The following is an 18,732-nucleotide window of genomic DNA, read 5'->3' as shown; positions in this document are numbered from 1 at the left end:
TACGTGTACGTGTGCATGCGTGCATTCGCTAGGGAAATGGACCGCAGCCTTGTCTCCGCGGATGTGCGGGGGGGGGGCTGGCGCTGCCGCCAAGAGAGCGCTACCACCGAAAAGGGACGGGGGGGGTGAGACAGACAGAGAGAGAGAGCACCCGAGCATGACTTGAGTCAAACCGTGGTTGACGAGGGAGTAGGGCCATCGAAGCGCACGACGACCGTGAATCGAAAAGGGGGAGCGCGAGTGGGTGTGCGCGGATTCGCCGTCTTCCGCCCAATCCCCGCCTCTTCCGCCACCCCCCTCCCTCCCTCCTTCCCCCTCACCCATCTCTCCTTCCCTTGCAAAGATGCTTTAATTTACTCGCTTTTGTTTATCTTCTTCGGTGTCATGCGTGCGATTACACACGAGCGAATAGGCACGAGATGAAATTCTGTAAAAAGTCACGAGAGTGATGGCCGCACCGAGAGAGGTGCAGATGGCGAGAAGTAACTCGCACGCGCATTGTCTGGGAGGGGAAAACAAAACGACATCTGCTGGCACTCTGTCTGGAAGCAGTGGATCACCAGCGCGGGGACGAGCACACACACACACACAAGGAAAGTGGCGCGTGAGGGCGGCTGCCGGGGGCGGTGACGAGGCGGAGAGGAGGAAAAGAGAGAGTCGGCCGCGCCTTTGCACCCGCGCTGGTGTGGCATTTGCCATCTCCCCTTGTCTCCAACCCTCTCCTGCCCCGGTGTTCCCCCGCTTTCAGGCGTGTTTCTCTCGTCACCTCCCTACGCGCTGTGTCCGTTCTCCTTTTGCGAGGTGGTGCGCCTGCTCGCACATCTCTGGATATTCCTCACTCCCCTGGTGCCTGTGTGTCACATGGCGTCGCTGCTGCACACCAGTCTCTCTCTTGCTTTCTCTACGCCCCCGCCTTCTACCCCTCCCCCTCCTCCTCCTCACCACCGCTGCCTCACTCTACGTTGATCCTCTCATTTCCCGGCTCCTCCCTTCAGCCCCCCCGTGTGTGTGTGCCATCGAAAATGTGCTGCCGTCCCTGCCGCGTAGGCATTGTCCTCTAGAGCACTTTGCAGGTCTTCGCCTTCCTCTGCATCCTTGTGGTGGGCACCGTAGTCGACCAGTTCCGCGTGCAGAGCACGGATCTGCTCAGTGGCACGCCCTGCCTGACGCTGTGGGGGACTGGAAGAGCAGGTGCAACTCTGCCGAGTGGGATGTCTTGACAACGAACTGGTGGGGGGGCTGCCCAGCGCGCCTGACACGCTTCCGCGCGGCGGAGGCGCTGGTGATTGCTGCCGTCCTCACCAGCGGCGTTGCGTGTCTTTTCGGTCTTGCGATGCTCTGCTGCTGCCGCTGCCGGCGCTCGCTGTGCCTGCTGCTGAGCATCATCGGCAGTGGCTGCGCCTTTGCTGTCGCCGCGCTCATGGTGGACGCTTTCTACAGCAACCGTGAGGAGGGGCTCCAGATGTACAACATGCCCTGCCGCGCGCTCCGCGAGAAAGGCCCCGTCATCGTGTATCCGACCACGGCGGGTATCGCTGGGATGCCCACGAATTACAAGTTGGGTGCCGACTTCGTCTTGTACGCTGTCGGCGGGAGCCTCTCTCTCATAAACATCGTCTTTGTGATACTGCCATGCTGGAAAAAAGGGGGGAGGTACTCCCCTGCGCTTCCGTGTGTTGTTTTTGTGTGTGTTGCTCTTTTGTTTTCATCTGTGTATGCTGTGGAAGCGCTGCGAAGGAACGGCGAAGCATCCGGGAGCGTCTAGGGCCAAAGCAGGACGAATACCGCGTGGGTGCAGCAGTCGGCAACTGCCCAATGTTTTATTTTTTCTTGTCTTTGATGTGTGTTTTATGTGTGCCCCCGTTTTTGTTCGTATTTTTCAGCGGGGCGGCTTGGAAATGGAAATGAAAATGAAAATAGAGGAACCGATACATTTCTACCCCCCCCCCCCTCTCCCCCTCTCCTCCCCCCTCCGGCACTTCCCTGTCGAAGCGCTCGATGGAAGCACATTAACACCGCTTCCCCTACTAACCGACGCAACGGTGAATACGAGGGAGGGAGGGAGCTGCTCGTACCGATAGGCAGCGCACGTGGTGGCGTGTGCCCTTCGCCTCCCCGCCCCTTTGTTCGCGTCCGCATGGGCTGATACGCCCTGTTCACTGCTTCGGTTTGCACACACCCATTCACTGTTCCCTCCTCTTTCTGCGTTCCCTCTACGCCCCACGCGCCCCCTCCCCTGCCTCCTTCCCCGGTAACCCGCGTCACCCTGACTGTCGAAACAACCCGACAATGAAATGTGATGCTCGTGGTGTTCTTGGCGTGTTCTCCTCTGTTCCTCTCACTTCTCCGGGCGCCTGTCGACGACACGGAAACATGAATGCCTACACGCACATCAACGCACCTCTGAGCGGTTTTCTCGGTGCGCGACTTGGCTCCCACGGCGTTGAATACCCCCGTCAAACCCGCCGCATGCGGTAGTGCCGTTCCCCTATTGATTCGTTTGTCAGCCCGTCTTTTTTCTTTGTTGCCCTTCCTCCTCGCTTATTAATCGCGCGTATCTCTCACCCCCCCCCCACTCACACACAAACACACAAAGTATATCAATCCCTCACCCCGGAAAAAAAATATTATTAACAAAAATGGGCTGCCTTTCGGCGATCATCTTCGGCATTTTACAGCTCGCCGCGGTGGTCTTTGTCGCTGTCGGCACCCCGTTGGCGATGTTCCAGCCGCGGGGCGATGACATAACCCGCAACGGTTACTGCATCACCATGTGGGGTATTCGAGAGCGGTGCTTTATTCCCAGGTACTCAGCGAGGCCTCATGATATCTGGATGGCGTGCGGCAACCGTGCGCAATACTTCAAAGTAGCACAGGTGTTCTCCATTGCAGCTATCATATTACTCCTTGTGTCGATGCTGGCAAGCTCCCTCGATTCGTGCTGCTGCTACTGCGCCAAGATCGTATGCATTGTGCTCAACTTGGCGGCTGCGTGTCTGCTTGGACTGGTCTGGGGCTTAATGCTTGACTCCTATCAGCACAATCAGGATAGCGATACTGTTGAGCAGGTGGCCGTGTGCCAGAGACTGCGCGACTTCCCCGGTGTCGACGGCAGCTTTCCTCAGGGTATGCAGCTGGGAGCTGGTTTCATTCTGCTTGTGTGCGCCATGGCCATCAGCGTGGTGAGCGCGTTCAGCATCCTTATTCCGTGCTGAGGTCGAAATCGAAGGCTCCCGCCCCGTCTCTGCACATGTGCACCCACACGACTGTGCGTGTGTCTGGACATTGCCAGAGGTCTAACTAAGCGAATTGCAATGTGAGACGGCTGGGGCACGACGAGCACGACGCTTAGCCGTGCGACGGAGGAGAGGGAGGGAGGGGGGGGAAGGGAGGGGGTGGAGAGACGTGAACACAGAAATGGAACATGGGAACGCATGGACGCGGTACGTCTGGGCGTTTTGCACGCGACGCGCAGAGATGATATCCACGCACACGCACACTTACACACACCGGGCGACCTGGGACGCACGTGACACGGCTGCACATCGATGGAGGAGACGCGGATTGCCTGCGCTCTCTTGTCATGCGTATCTCAAACGGGAGGCGGGGCTCTTCGCTGTGCTCCTCTTCTCCTTTGAACGAAATACGCTTCGCGCCGGATGTTTTTTCTCTCCGGCCGTCCGCGAAGGCGAATGCGCCACCGTATTTCTGTGGGTGCGCCTGGCAAGACTGTGACGACTGCGCGCTGCCCCCAGCAACTGTACGTGTACGATGAACCCACCACAGTGAAACGACTTGGCGGGCAAGAAAGACCGACAAGGGCAAGGGTGGAGGCAGAAGCGGGGGAGGGGGCGGTGCGAGGAATGACGCAGCGACCGAAACCGCCCCATCTTCGTCTTCCCCACCCCCGCCACCCCGCGCCCGTCTTGGGACCCCCTTTATGCGCTCCAGGCGTGCACGTGTGTATATGCTTCTTCTCAATTCCCGAGTCACTGCTCTGTCTCTGGCCCCCCCCCCTCCTCTACCGCCCGGTTGTGCCAGTGATGCTTCTTCCTCTTTGGCATGCTTTGTGTTGTGTTTGCTTCGTGTCGTAACGGATGCTTCTTTCCTATCCACACACCAGGGGAGTGCGCAGAGGCGGCGTGGCACGCCTCGAGCGGCTCTTCTCTTTCGTCCCTCTCTACTCTTTGCTGGAAGCAACCGTTTGCCGTCCTTTGCGTCGCGCGTGTAGGTATCGGCGCGTGTTGTCAGGAAACGAAGAGGGAGAGGTAAACCCCTGACTACGCACACTTTTTTTCCCTCTGTGTTATCTTCTCGTGACCCCCTCCCCCAAAGACCTTTATGATTGTGTGTGCGAGCCTGCAAGCTTGCCACCACGCTCTGTTTCTTGTTTAAATCCCTTTTTTCCTTCAGCAGATAGAAGAGCCTCTCCTCTCCCCTCTCCACCTCCACTTCTCCCCCCACCCACCCACACACTACTGTGACGTTTGTCCCCCCCCCTCTTCCTGATGTTTCTTCAATAATGTGTTGTTTATCCTTCAGGACACAGAAGCACGTGTGCGGTTTATTTCAGGGGAGGGAGGAAAGGGGTTCCCCACCCACACCGTGGGGAGGCTGAGCAGCTCACCACTGCCCCCTATCCTCCTCCCCTCCCCCCCCCCAAAAAAAAAAGACCGCCAATGCTGAATTGCCTACGGCAATGACAGAATCGAGTACGTGCGGCATAGAAAAGCCAAGCAGCCTATCGCATCTCCGTCGGTGGCCAGGGCCTGGATGATGTGGGCGTGCAAGCAACCTGTGACAGCTTGCAAAAAAATGGTACCGCCTATAGGACGAGCGCAGTGTCAGCATGACTCGGGTGCATCTCAGCCGGCTCTCATTACTCGCGAACGGGGAAGCCCGAACCACCACCACGCCTCGCAAGAGAGTCGCACCGCGTGGCTGCGTACCTCATGCCAGCAGCTGTGAGGCGGTGTGCAAAGCGCATGCCGTGCATGGCTTTGAGGCAGAGGCCATGCCCAAGCGACTGCATGGACATTGCTGTAGTGCGCGTGTAGCACTATGCGTAGCACCACGCGAGTGGTGTGGGTCATAAGTGGGGAGTGTACAGTGTTGTCACTCACACGTCATATAGTGCATCAGAGCAGAGCCGATGGTGGCGACATTTTTTTCTTGGGGGGGGGTTGTTGTTGTATTGCTTTTGTGTTCTACATTATTCTTGTTTTGTTGTTGGTGGCTTCGCCACCCCCTTTTCCCTCGCATCATACCCAGACACCTACGTGCAGTGTTGTGCTTGCCTCGCTTCGTCTTTATCCCCTCGCCCGTTTACCTCATCCCTCTCTCTCTCTCTTCCCCCTCACCATCTCTCTTTGTCCGCCCGCCGCACGATGCCATTTTGTCCGGTGCTAATGGAGGTCGCTGGGTGCCTGGACGATGAAATCGTGCGCGATGTAACGCAGTGACTGCGTCGCTACCGCCACCGATACCAGCCGCTTCTGCGGTGCATGCTCACGTTTGCTCGCCACCGCTGCTGCAGGCCCGCTGCTCACTGCTCCGAAAAGTGCGGTGTGTGCCAACAAGATCCGCCTTCTCGTCGGGCGCTTTTATCCGCCTCAGCGGGTGCGCGCGCAACCCCGGAATCGCGGCGACTGCACCACTGGCGTGTGGTGTCGACCGCGCTGCTTGGCTCGCCCTCGGGTGCCGCCTCCCAGCCGTGCTGGACTGATGTCCCAGCGACGACGGCACTCGGTGGAGCCACCACTACTACCGACTGCCACGATCGAGCCGTGCGGCGTCTGGAGGACTTCATGGCGTTCCATTTCCTGCCGATCGCTATGAGGCACAACTGCCCCCCCCCCTCCCCTCCTCCAGCCCACCGGTGGCGGTGCCGGCATCGGCTAACACCTTTGTACTGCGACACTACGTGAAGGGGAGGTGGGGGGAGAGCCGCACATGCTCGTTCCTGCTAGCGGACTCCTCCTGCACTTCTGCGAGTGTCTCCACGGTCACCGTCGCGGCAGCGGCCATCGTTGACTCGCGGGCAGCACCGCTCAGCGCGTATGCCGCGGACGTGGGCTGTATCGGTGCGACCCTGCGGTGGATCATTTCCACTCACTGCTATGTCGACGGCGCGTCTGGGCTGACCAAATTGCTCGGGCGCTTCTCGGCTGCCCGTGTCGTCCCCGGAATTCCTCTCACGCCTGCCGGCACAGCGGAGGACGTGCAACTCAGCCCTCGCCTGCGACTCAGAACTGTGCGCGCGCCAGCCCTCTCGCCGGAGCGTCTACTCGTTGAGATGTGCCTCTCCGAGGTGCGTGCGGGCCTTTGCATGGGTGTGCTCTGGAGCACCGGAGCGGCGCCCCGCTGGGACCTGCTTCAGTGGTCTCTCTGTCCCCGCGAGACAACAGGCGGACCTGTGCCGCCGTTTTCCTTTATCAGCAGCAGTGGTGGCGACCGCGACGCAGCCCTGGTGCACACTCACAGTGTGCTCAAGAGGTACGTGCTCGATGTTTACTTTGCGCCGCTGCGCGCTGTTGGCCGCGAGCCGAGAGGGAAAGGCGGTGAAGCGGCCAAGACGACTCGCACCGACGCGGCTACGATGAGCAAAAAGAGAGAGAGAGGCGACGGGAGTGGTGGCTGGCTGCGACGCTCTGCAACGAGTCGTGCTGCTCCCCGCACACGGCGGGTACCGCAACGTGACGAGTCAGCCGGATCTCTTCTGGGCGGCGCATCTCGGCGACCTCACGCGTATGAGGCACTCCCGCACGGTTATTGGCACACTCGCCACGACGACAGAGGCGTTCGCCAAGGACAGCCGGCGTTTGCCACCGCTGCCGCACCCGCCGTCCTTCGACGCGAGTCGCGTGGTACATCTGCGCCAGCTACTTGCGCTACTGCAGCCTGAGCACCGGGCAGCGTGCGCGGCAGAGTTTCCTGCTGATATGCAGCAAGCGCTGCGGTACACCTTCGACCCTGCCGTCGCACGCGGTGACTCGTGGAGTACACCTCGCCAGCAGCTCGCTTCCTTCTCGTCCTACGTAAGCCTCGTCGACGTGCGCAGTGCCACCGCTTACCACGCGCTGCACCTCTGCGGCGCCGTTAGTGTGCCGGTGAGTTTCCCGGGTGCGGCATACGGTGCGTCGAAAGCAGAGTTGTGGCTGCCATGTGCGACAGAGGAACAGCGTGCTGAGGTCTTGCAACGTCTCTCAGCGCTGTCCCCAGAGAGTCGTGTACATGTCCTGACTCTGGCCGACTTGCCATGCCCCTCGGAATAACCGGTGGAGCACTCGGGGGAGGGCGGGTCGGCGATTGTGACGAAGCTGCTGTGGCGAGAGCTGCAATGCAACCCGCCTACCAGTGTGCCCGCTGATGTGCTCCTTCGCCACACCCTGCATTGGATACCACGCGGCGACGCACTCTCTCACTTGATGTCGTACGAGCGCCTCGCTGCAGTCGAACTGGCCGATACGCGCGTCGTGTTAGACGTGCGCACGCCGTACGAGTTGAAAAACGACTCGCATCCGCACAGCGCTCATGTCGGGCTGGCGGCATTGTGCGCCATGGCAGTCGGAGACGCCGCTGCGGCATCGCCGTCGCTGTCGCAGTGGCGCTGTAATTGGTCCCCAGGGCTGGCGGCCGCGTACATGGATAGGATACACACAGCCTGGCGCTCCTCGCAGGACTCTCTGCCGTGCGGCAGGCCTTCTCTCTCCCCGATGTGACGGTCTACTGCGCTGGTGGGTACCGATCGCTGATTGCCTTGTCGCTCTTGCAGCGTGCAATGGAGGCCTCCACGACCCCGGCGTGGCGCATGCTGCGCATGTTCAGCGTCTCGGGCGGCGCCTTGCAAATCATGATGCAGCGGCCAGACCTGTGGCGGGACAAGGACCGCTCTATTGTATTAGCCGACCCAGGTAAGACAGAGAGAGATATATGTGAGAACGAGACGGACAAAGAGAAAACGACAAGAAAATACGTGCGCCGTCTTCTCCACTTCCTTCGTGTCCCGGCGAAGCAGACCTTCTCGATAGGCCGCCTCTCCGCGTCACTCCTCCCGCCTCTCCGCGTCACTCCTCCCGCCTCTCTCTCCCCTCATGTTCTCTCTTTTCGCTCTTGACGAATGATGCGAAGTTGTGAGAGACACCGGCGCGTCTCAAACTGCAAAGGAGTGTAGGTGGGAGATACGAGAGGGGAGAGCACCGAAGAGGAGCGAGGCTCGTCTATCTATCAGGGCTGACGTAACGTGTCACCCCCTCGATTTCGGTATCTGAGTACGTGCGTGCGATTCCTGGTGTGCGCGTGTGTGCCTGATTTTATGCGCGCATGACGCCCTTTGGAGCGAGCCTGTCTACAACGGAGCAGCGCGTCGTCCTCGCGTGTTCTACGTCTCCCTTTTCTCGTCACGCAAAGCGGTGAAACGCTGCGGGATGTCTATGACCTTCCCCCCCCTCACTGTCTCCCTTGAATGTCCCCGTGTCTGTGTGCGGTATGGCAATCCGCTTGCACAACGGCGTGGGCACCTCTTGTTCAAGTCGTTTATCTCCCACCTTTCTCTTTCTCCTTCTCGAGGAGGAGGAAGACATAATGAATGGGATACGCAGTGCAGGTATCGCGTGTGTGTGTGTGTGTGCTTCTTTGTCTCGTCTCCCGCCGCTGTCGTCAATATGGATTATCCTGTTGTTGTCTGTGGTCGATGAGCGGTGTGCAGCCGGCATGTGGGCGATGGGATTGACGTGTTGGGGTTGCGGTTGTTGTTGTGTGAGATGGGCGGTATTGTCGCTCTACGGACACCCGCGGCGGCGTCCCTCCACTGCTCCCGCCGCGCCCGCCTCAGCCCGGCCCGGGCCACGCCTCTCCATGAGGCGTCACAGAAGTGCTCCCCACGACAACGTCAATGGGAGGAAAGCGCAACGGGCAGGGCCCGCCGATACGCCCTGCACCGTTTGCCTGGTTCCCGTGCCTTGTGCTTGTCTCCTCGCTGCCGCGGCGATGTCCTTCCCCATTCCCCCTCATCCGACGGCTCGCTCTGCTCGTTTGCCTTTCACGCGTGTGTGTCCGTCAATGCTGTACCCCCTCTCGTTGTGCACCTCTCGCAACCACACATGTCTCTCTCCACCTCTCTGTCCTTCCCTCTTTCTACGCCTGCTGACCCCTGTGATGCCCCCCTCTCCCCCCTCCCCATTCCCCATTTCCTCACCCCTCAAAACATAAAACGAACACGCACACATGCACAACCACGTCAATGCGTATGCACATGGCAACAAACATATCCCCTCACCAAGCATCGACACTCTTTCGCTTTCCTGACGTCCCCTGCGTCTCCCCCTCCTCCCCATTTCTCTCCCCCCTCGGATCACCTCCACCTCATCCATCTCAGGCTCTCTACGGTCACGTTGAGTGAAACAATGAAGTGGGGAATCAGCCCTGTCCTCTATGCCATCCTGCAGGCCATCGCATTTCTGTTTGTGCTGATTGGCACCCCACTGGCGATGCTTAATTCCACAAATGCTAAAACAAAGACCTCCGTTCGCATCACACTTTGGGGTTTAACGCTCATTACCGGTGGTGTAAAAGTCCACGACTCGAACGACGAAACGTGGAAGGACTGCCCACGCCGTCGTGACCGCTTCCGTGCGGCTGAGGCATTTGCAATCATATCCATCTTCGTGTATGGCGCGGCGGCAGTCTGTGGCGTCATCCGGGTGTTCTGCTGCTCTGGCCTGCGTTGGGCTTGCCTGGTGCTCAACATAATTGGCATTGTCACTGCGTGCATCACCTGGGCGGTCGTCGCTGAGGCCTTCCACCGGGACAACCAAAGTTGTCCAAAGATGCACCCAGCGTTCAATTTTGGTGCCGGTTTCGCTCTCTTCGTGGTGGCCTGGTGCCTGGATATCGTCAACATTGTGGTCTTAATGCTCCCGTGCTAGGCCAGGGAGTGGGGTAGTAAGGGGGGCGGCGAGGGTGCAGGCCCGTAATAATGGACCAGGTCGAGGGAGAGAGTGTGTGAAGGATACCACGGGAAGTCGGGGGGCGAGCCGGGTGGCGGCGCGGGTCTCATGCCAGCAGGGAGTGGGAGAGGGCTGGAGAGCTGCGGATGCTGACATGCGCCTCTTTACGGCTCCTCTCCTACCCCATCACTGCCCTCTCGTGCCAGCGTGCGCTGCGGTTCTCCTGCACATCTTGAGGGCCACCCTCGCTCTCTCTTCCTCTTTTAATAACACTCCTTTTCTCTCCCCTGCTACGTTATGAGTGACTGTCCGTTTGTGTGTTTTGTTTTGTTTCTCCCTTTTCCCGTGTTGCTGTCGTTGGGCTCATGCGATGACCGCCTCTTTTTTATTTCGAGGGGGTGTAAAATCGTACCTGGCAGAGAATATCGAGTACTCTGCACATCGCCCGTCTCTCTGGCTGTTCCGTCTGCTTGTCCTCGCAGTGCGTGTATGTGTGTCCCCCTTTGTGCTCTCTTCATGTTCTCGCGTCCCCCCTCCCCTCCAATAGTACAGGCACGTGCGCCTTTGAAGTGTCAGGAGCACACCGTGACGCCAGCAGCAGCTTCCCTGTTCCTCCCCCCCTTTCCCAACTCCCCTCCACCTCAAATCCCCCTTCCATCCGCACGCCAGGGTGGCAGGCCGGCAAATCACTGGTGAATGGGATGGGGGCGTGGAAAGGGAGGAGAGCCCGGCACGGCGATGGGAAGCCGGTGCCGAGTAGGAACGCGGGTCACCGGGGCGACCGGGACGAGGGCGAGAGGCGTAGGGCCCCACCCTGCATCGGCCACAGGTGTCCGCCCCCCTCTCGCACGCCGTGTTGGCGGTGGTGCGTGTTCCTGACACTTGGCATGCACACACCACAGCTCTCTCGACTGCCTACAAGGGGGTAGGGAGCGAGAGGAGAACGGGGGAGTAGGTGAGCTGATCGCGCTGGGCAGTGAGTGAGCAAGCGTATAAGCAGCGGTTTCCAAGAGGGTGCGGAGGATAGGGCGGTGCCAGGGCTTGCGATGAGCGCACACACGGACATGGATGAGGAGAGTCGATCGATGCTCCCCCCTTCCCCATTTTTGATTTTCTTCCGTTCGCATGGCACGGGGGACGTCACCCGTGCGAGGAGTGCGCATACGTCGCACACCGCAGGGTCGGCCCGCTTCATTTTACGGCACGATCTTCGCATTTATTCCCCTCCCCCTCCTTCCTTCCCCCCCACCTAATTTCGTTTACTCCTCTCCAAAACGTGTTTTCCACTCCACTATTATTATGAGGGACAACATCCCTTCCCTTCTCGCTTTCGTATTTGATCCATCGATGCCCACCTTCTGTACAAGAGGATGGTGTTGTGGAGTGTGGCTGGAGGGAGGAGGAAGGAGGAGGAGAGCGGGCACGCAGCCTGTTGGCCAGATTCCCCTCGCTCCCCCTCCTCCTCGCTCCCGCTTCCCCCACTCCTCTTCCCTCCTTCTGTGCACGTGTCAACGTTGGTCCGTCTGCTCTGTCTGCTTTGTGCGTTTTTCCGTTGCTATTATTTCCCCGGATGCCCCCCTTTTATTCCCTCTCCCCCTCCCGATTCTCCGTCTCCCACCACCTGGGTGGCTTCTCCTGTGCGCTGTGTCCCTTTTCCCTCTGCCCAACTCTCCGGCTCCCTCTTCGTCTTCACCGTGCCTGCCTGTCTCGTCAACGCCCCTTCTCTGCCCTTTTTCCCCCCTCTCCCTCCTCCGCGTGTTTGTGTGATGGAGTGAGGTGGACTCTCGTCGTGGGTGTTTTTGTGTCCGGCTCCCTCCCCCTGTACGTGTGTGCGTGCGTGTGTGCATTCGCTAGGGAAATGGACCGCAGCCTTGTCTCCGCGGATGTGCGGGGGGGCTGGCGCTGCCGCCAAGAGAGCGCTGCCACCGAAAAGGGACGGGGGAGGGGGGGCTGTCAGAGAGAGGGAGCACCCGAGCATGACTTGAGTCAAACCGTGGTTGACGAGGGAGTAGGGCCATCGAAGCGCACGACGACCGTGAATCGAAAAGGGGGAGCTTGAGTGGGTGTGCGCGGATTTGCCGCCTTCCGCCCAATCCTCGCCTCTTCCGCCCACTACCCCCCTCCCCTCCCCTCTCCCCCCTTGCCTCTCACGTCTCCCCTTCCCTTTCAAAGATGCTTTACTCGTTTTTGTTTATTTCCATTACTGTCATGCGTGCGACCACACGCGTGCGAAGAGGCACGAGATGAAATTCTGTAAAAAGTCACGAGAGTGATGGCCGCACCAAGAGAGGTGCAGATGGCGAAAAGTAACTCGCGCGTGCATTGTCTGGGAGGGGGAAACAAAACGACATCTGCTGGCACTCTGTCTGGAAGCAGTGGATCACCAGCGCGGGGACGAGCACACACACACACACAAGGAAAGTGGCGCGTGCGCAAGAGAGGGGGCGGTGGTGAGGCGGGGTGCAGGAAAAGAGAGTCGGCCGCGCCTCTGCACCCGCGGTGGTGTGGCATTTGCCATCTCCCCTTGTCTCCAACCCTCTCCTGCCCCGGTGTCCCCCCGCTTTCAGGCGTGTCTCTCTCGTCACCCCCCTACGCGCTGTGTCCGTTTTCCTTTTGCGAGGTGGTGCGCCTGCTCGCACATCTCTGGATATTCCTCACTCCCCTGGTGCCTGTGTGTCACATGGCGTCGCTGCTGCACACCAGTCTCTCTCTTGCTTTCTCTACGCCCCCGCCTTCTACCCCCCTCCTCCCCCTCACCACCGCTGCCTCACTCTACGTTGATCCTCTCATTTCCCGGCTCCTCCCTTCAGCCCCCCCCCCCCCGTGTGTGTGTGCCATCGAAAATGTGCTGCCGTCCCTGCCGCGTAGGCATTGTCCTCTAGAGCACTTTGCAGGTCTTCGACTTCCTCTGCATTGTTGTGGTGGGCACCGTAGCCGACCAGTTCCGTGTGCAGAACACGGATCTGCTCAGTGACACGCCCTGCCTGACGCTGTGGGGGGCTGGAAGAGCAAGTGCAACTCTGCCGAGTGGGATGTCTTGACAACGAACTGGTGGGCGGGCTGCCCAGCGCGCCTGACACGCTTCCGCGCGGCGGAGGCGCTGGCGATTGCTGCCGTCCTCACCAGCGGCGTTGTGTGCCTTTTCGGTCTTGTGATACTCCGCTGCTGCCGCTGCCGGCGCTGGCTGTGCCTGCTGCTGAGCATCATCGGCAGTGGCTGCGCCTTTGCTGTCGCCGCGCTCATGGTGGACGCTTTGTACAACAACCATGAGGAAGGCCCTCAGGTGCTCAACATGCCCTGCAGCGCGCTCCGCGAGAAAGGCCCCGTCATCGTGTATCCGACCACGGCGGGTATCGCTGGGATGCCCACGAATTACAAGTTGGGTGCCGACTTCGTCTTGTACGCTGTCGGCGGGGGCCTTTCCCTCATCAACATCGTCTTTGTGATACTGCCATGCTGGAAAAAAAGGGGGGGAGGCACTCCCCTGCGCTTCCGTGTGTTGTTTTTGTGTGTGTTTGCTCTTTTGTTTTCATCTGTGTACTCGGTGGAAAGGCGCGTTCGCCTGATTGGCTGGGGAGAGGTGGTGTGTGGTGGGGGGTGCGGGCAGGAAGGGGGGTGCTCGCAGACCAGCCGAGAGGAAAGCTGCGGAGCGGGTGTGTGGGCGCAGCGAGGGGGATGATGGGCAGGAGGAGGAGGGCACGCCGCTGAGTGCGATCGTGGACGGCTGTATCGCAGCAGAGCAAGGAAACGAAGCGGCCGCGGCTGCGCAAACCCGCCTGGCGGATCCCACACGCGATATTCGAGTGGGTGAATATCTCGCCTCTCCTTCCTTGCGTTCGCGTGGGATTCCGCACATCTCCCCTCCCTCCCCCCCCCTCCGCTACTCTGCTCTTTCCCCACACGTCGGTTCGCGATGCGTGTGGGCAGAGTGCCGCGCCCCTCAGTCGCCTGGTCAGCACCACATTACACCTCGTGAGTGCGCCTTTGTTGCTTTTTTCTTTGATTGATTGTCCCACTTGCCCCCCTCGTGCCAGGCCCTCTGCGAGCTGCTCACGCACCCGTAGATGCCGCGCGTAGTGCACCGTAGCGCACATCAGTTCTCACATATTCCTTCCGAGCCTTCCCCTCCCCCCTCCCCCAGTTCCCTTGGTGCCATTGTATTGTTTTTGTTTCTTTGCTTGTTTGTTTGCCGTTGCTGGATGGCGCACCCGTCCACCGCCACCCACCCACCCAAGGCCGAGCCGCCGCTCTCTTTCTGTCGCGGGTCGCCCTTCACATCATTCTTTTTTTTTCTATTGTGCCATCTGTTCTGGCCTTCTACGTTTTCTGCGGTCTCTTCTCAGCGCTGTGATCGCCGCTGTGCCATCTTCGACGTGTTCTCATCACTCCTCCCCTAAGATCCCGTATGGCTGCGTGTCGCTGTTTTTTTCCAGCGCGCCGGTATGCGTTATCTCCTTGTTCAGTTGTCGAGGCTTTTCATCTCGTCGTTGCACGTCACCACGCTGACGCACCCAAGCGAGCATGTGTGCGGGGATGACCGCACAAGAGCAGCACAACAGACGAACGGCGCGGAGAGAACCGCTGAGCCTGGGGGGGGGGGTGGAGAGGAGGGGGTGATGCAGCACCGCTGTGGCAATCTAAAGATGCAGCAACAGATGGTGTTAGCGGTGCACGCATGAATGGAGGCGCGTACCCCCAAGCAGGCACACGCGCGCACACAAAGGCACCAAAAAGATAGGAAGCGGGGGGGGTAAAGGACGAATCAATAGACATGGTGTCTTGCTTTGCGGTCACTCGCAGTCTTTTTCCCCTCCGTCATATGGGCTTTGTTCCTGTATGTGTGGCATCTATGTGTTCGTTGCCGCACGCCCCCCTCGCCTTCCTCCCTCCCTCTTGTCTCATCATCACTTCGCTGTTGTTCGTTTGTGTTTTTCGCGGTAACTTGACTCATTCGTCCTCTTCGTCTCTTCGCACCGTCTCATCGTTTCACGTTCCTGTGGTTGTTACAGAGGGGGGGTGGGGAGGAGGGACAGCCTCCCTCTTCTTCCCCATTCTCCCATAACGAGCCCTAAACTGCCCCGCACCCACTAATACCCGCACATATGCACCCGCTCCACCTGCATATCCCCTCCTCTGTTATTTTTCCCCACCTCACTGCCCAACGTGACTGCATCTGCCCCCCCTCCCCTCCCCTCCCGCTTCTTCCCTGCGCAAGTGATGTGCGGGGTGCAGGAATCAGTGTGTGGACGTACATGTGTGTGTGTGTGTGTGCGCATATCTGTGTGTGGGCTGGCGTATATTTGTTCGCTTCTACCTTGTTTGATATTGTGTGATCCCGTCCCCTCGAACCCCCCCCCTCTTCTGAAGAACTCTGGCGCCGTCATCATCTCTGCTGATCTATCCAGCCAGAGGAAAGGGTTTCTTGACCTCAGCAGTGATGAAAGAAAGACACACGGACGTGGAATGGCCGGCCGGCAACAACCACCGCACCGGCAAACAGTAAGAAAGCGAAGCGCTGTTTGACCTAACGTGATCGGCGGGCTCGTTGCTTCATCGGCCGCCCTACCGTTTCCTTTTCCTTTTTAGTTCGTATTTTTGTTTCTCTCTCTCTCCAGCAAATGGCGTCACACCGCACCGCTTAGCGTGTGTGTACGCACGTGTGCCCCCCCGTGCGGGCGAGCGAGCAGGTGCTTCCCGTCATTTACGTGTCTTTGTTGCCTCCACCCCTTTTCACCCTTCGCGGTCGTCGTTTTTCTTGGCTTATACGCCATTGTTGCCCCACTGCGTGTATTGTCTTTGTTTCCCTCTCCCTTTCTTCTTCTTTTCCCCCTGAGTCCACCGATCTCGTGGGCGCTGTCCCCCCTCCCTCCCCGCCGGATCTGCCAGGGCTGTGCGAAGTTACATTTATGTTTTTGTGTTTGTTGGTGGGAGTGGCTACGTTCCTATCGCGTGATTCTCTTCTGGTGTGCTCCCCCTGTTGGCGTGTACCCGCATCCCGAACAGGACATCAAAGAGGCGCGCCTCACATGGAAGGGTGGAGACGCGAAAAAAAGAACAACGAAAGGTGTTTTTGCGGGGCTCTTTACCGAGACAAGCAAACAAATGTGGAGCTGGTGAATGCGACCCTGCGTTCTTGCGTATAAGCTCATGCGCCTCTGCGCCCACTCTTCCCCCTTCTTATGCGGACTCAAAGCGATCAAAAATACTTGCTGCGCGCCAGGAAGCAGCACCGACGAGTGATGCATCGGTGGAAGCGCTGCGAAGGAACGGCGAAGCATCCGGGAGCGTCTAGGGCCAAAGCAGGACGAATACCGCGTGGGTGCAGCAGTCGGCAACTGCCCAATGTTTTATTTGTTCTTGTCTTTGATGTGTGTTTTATTTGTGCCCCCGTTTTTATTCGTATTTTTCAGCGGAGCGGCTTGGAAATGGAAATGAAAATGAAAATAGAGGAACCGACACATTTCTACCCCCCCCCCCCTATCCCCCTCTCCTCCCCCCTCCGGCACTTCCCTGTCGAAGCGCTCGATGGAAGCACATTAACACCGCCTCCCCTACTAACCGACGCAATGGTGAATACGAGGGAGGGAGGGAGCTGCTCGTACCGATAGGCAGCGCACGTGGTGGCGTGTGCCCTTCGCCTCCCCGCCCCTTTGTTCGCGACCGCATGGGCTGATACGCCCTGTTCACTGATTCGGTTTGCACACACCCATTCACTGTTCCCTCCTCTTTCTGCATTCCTTCTACGCCCCCTCCCGTGCCTCCTTCCCCGGTAACCCGCGTCACCCTGACTGTCGAAACAACTCGACAATGAAATGTGATGCTCGTGGTGTTCTTGGCGTGTTCTCCTCTGTTCCTCTCACTTCTCCGAGCGCCTGTCGACGACACGGAAACATGAACGCCTACACGCACATCAACGCACCTCTGAGCGGTTTTCTCGGTGCGCGACTTGGCTTCCACGGCGTTGAATACCCCCGTCAAACCCGCCGCATGCGGTAGTGCCGTTCCCCTATTGATTCGTTTGTCAGCCCGTCTTTTCGTTGCCTTTCCTCCTTGCTTATTAATCGCGCGTATCTCTCACCCCCCCCTCACACACACACACACACACACACAAAGTATATCAATCCCTCACCCCGGAAAAAATAATATTAACAAAAATGGGCTGCCTTTCGGCGATCATCTTCGGCATTTTACAGTTCGCCGCGGTGGTCTTTGTCGCTGTCGGCACCCCGTTGGCGATGTTCCAGCCGCGGGGCGATGACATAGCCCGCAACGGTTACTGCATCACCATGTGGGGTATTCGAGAGCAGTGCTTTATTCCCAGGTACTCAGCGAGGCCTCATGATATCTGGATGGCGTGCGGCAACCGTGCGCAATACTTCAAAGTAGCACAGGTGTTCTCCATTGCAGCTATCATATTACTCCTTGTGTCGATGCTGGCAAGCTCCCTCGATTCGTGCTGCTGCTACTGCGCCAAGATCGTATGCATTGTGCTCAACTTGGCGGCTGCGTGTCTGCTTGGACTGGTCTGGGGCTTAATGCTTGACTCCTATCAGCACAATCAGGGTAGCCATACTGTTAAGCAGGTGGACGTGTGCCAGAGACTGCGCGACTTCCCCGGTGTTGACGGCAGTTTTCCTCAGGGTATGCGGCTGGGAGCTGGTTTCATTTTGCTTGTGTGCGCCATGGCCATCAGCGTGGTGAACGCGTTCAGCATCCTTATTCCGTGTTGAGGTCGAAATCGAAGGCTCCCGCCCCGTCTCTGCACATGTGCACCCACACGACTGTGCGTGTGTCTGGACATTGCCAGAGGTCTAACTAAGCGAATTGCAATGTGAGTCGGCTGGGGCACGACGAGCACGACGCTTAGCCGTGCGACGGAGGAGAGGGAGGGAGGGGAAGGGAGGGGGTGGAGAGACGTGAACACAGAAATGGAACATGGGAACGCATGGACGCGGTACGTCTGGGCGTTTTGCACGCGACGCGCAGAGATGATATCCACGTACACGCACACTTACACACACCGGGCGACCTGGGACGCACGTGACACGGCTGCACATCGATGGAGGAGACGCGGATTGCCTGCGCTCTCTTGTCATGCGTATCCCAAACGGGAGGCGGGGCTCTTCGCTGTGCTCCTCTTCGCCTTTGAACGAAATACGCTTCGCGCCGGATGTTTTTTCTCTCCGGCCGTCCGCGAAGGCGAATACGCCACCGTATTTCTGTGGGTGTGCGTGGCAAGACTGTGACGACTGCGTGCTGCCCCCAGCAACTGTACGGGTACGATGAACCCACCACAGTGAAACGACTTGGCGGGCAAGGAAGACCGACAAGGGCAAGGGTGGAGGCAGAAGCGGGGGGGGGGGGCGGTGCGAGGAATGACGCAGCGACCGAAACCGCCCCATCTTCGTCTTCCCCACCCCCGCTACCCCTCGCCCATCTTGGGACTTCCTTTATGCGCTCCAGGCGTGCACGTGTGTATATGCTTCTTCTCAATTCCCGAGTCACTGCTCTGTCTCTGCCCCCTCCTCCTCTACCGCCCGGTTGTGCCAGTGATGCTTCTTCTTCTTTGGCATGCTTTGTGTTGTGTTTGCTTCGTGTCGTAACGGATGCTTCTTTCCTATCCACACACCAGGGGAGTGCGCAGAGGCGGCGTGGCACGCCTCGAGCGGCTCTTCTCTTTCGCCCCTCTCTACTCTTTGCTGGAAGCAGCCGTTTGCCGTCCTTTGCGTCGCGCGTGTAGGTATCGGCGCGTGTTGTCAGGAAACGAAGAGGGAGAGGTAAACCT

The 18,732-nt window shown here is 59.1% G+C and overlaps 3 protein-coding genes across 3 annotated transcripts; all 3 read left to right on the top strand.

Moving 5' to 3' along the window:
• Nucleotides 1–6,749: 6,749 nt before the first annotated feature.
• On the top strand, nt 6,750–7,274 carry JKF63_01709 (uncharacterized protein; the record flags this gene model as incomplete). The annotated part of the gene is made up of 1 exon (XM_067897755.1): nt 6,750–7,274. The coding sequence occupies one exon, from the start codon at nt 6,750–6,752 to the stop codon at nt 7,272–7,274; it is 525 nt and encodes a 174-aa protein (XP_067753912.1).
• Nucleotides 7,275–7,559: 285 nt separating this feature from the next.
• JKF63_01708 (uncharacterized protein) lies at nt 7,560–7,721 on the top strand (the record flags this gene model as incomplete). The annotated part of the gene is made up of 1 exon (XM_067897754.1): nt 7,560–7,721. The coding sequence occupies one exon, from the start codon at nt 7,560–7,562 to the stop codon at nt 7,719–7,721; it is 162 nt and encodes a 53-aa protein (XP_067753911.1).
• A 5,467-nt stretch (nt 7,722–13,188) lies between these two features.
• On the top strand, nt 13,189–13,626 carry JKF63_01707 (uncharacterized protein; the record flags this gene model as incomplete). Its single annotated transcript, XM_067897753.1, has 1 exon — nt 13,189–13,626. The coding sequence occupies one exon, from the start codon at nt 13,189–13,191 to the stop codon at nt 13,624–13,626; it is 438 nt and encodes a 145-aa protein (XP_067753910.1).
• Between the last annotated feature and the right edge of the window lie 5,106 nt (nt 13,627–18,732).

Source organism: Porcisia hertigi, chromosome 34, assembly GCF_017918235.1.
Source record: "Porcisia hertigi strain C119 chromosome 34, whole genome shotgun sequence".
In the NCBI taxonomy this organism is placed as follows: Eukaryota; Euglenozoa; class Kinetoplastea; order Trypanosomatida; family Trypanosomatidae; genus Porcisia; species Porcisia hertigi.
The sequence above is the reverse complement of the archived record's forward strand: the minus strand, read 5'-3'. Positions and strand labels throughout refer to the sequence as shown.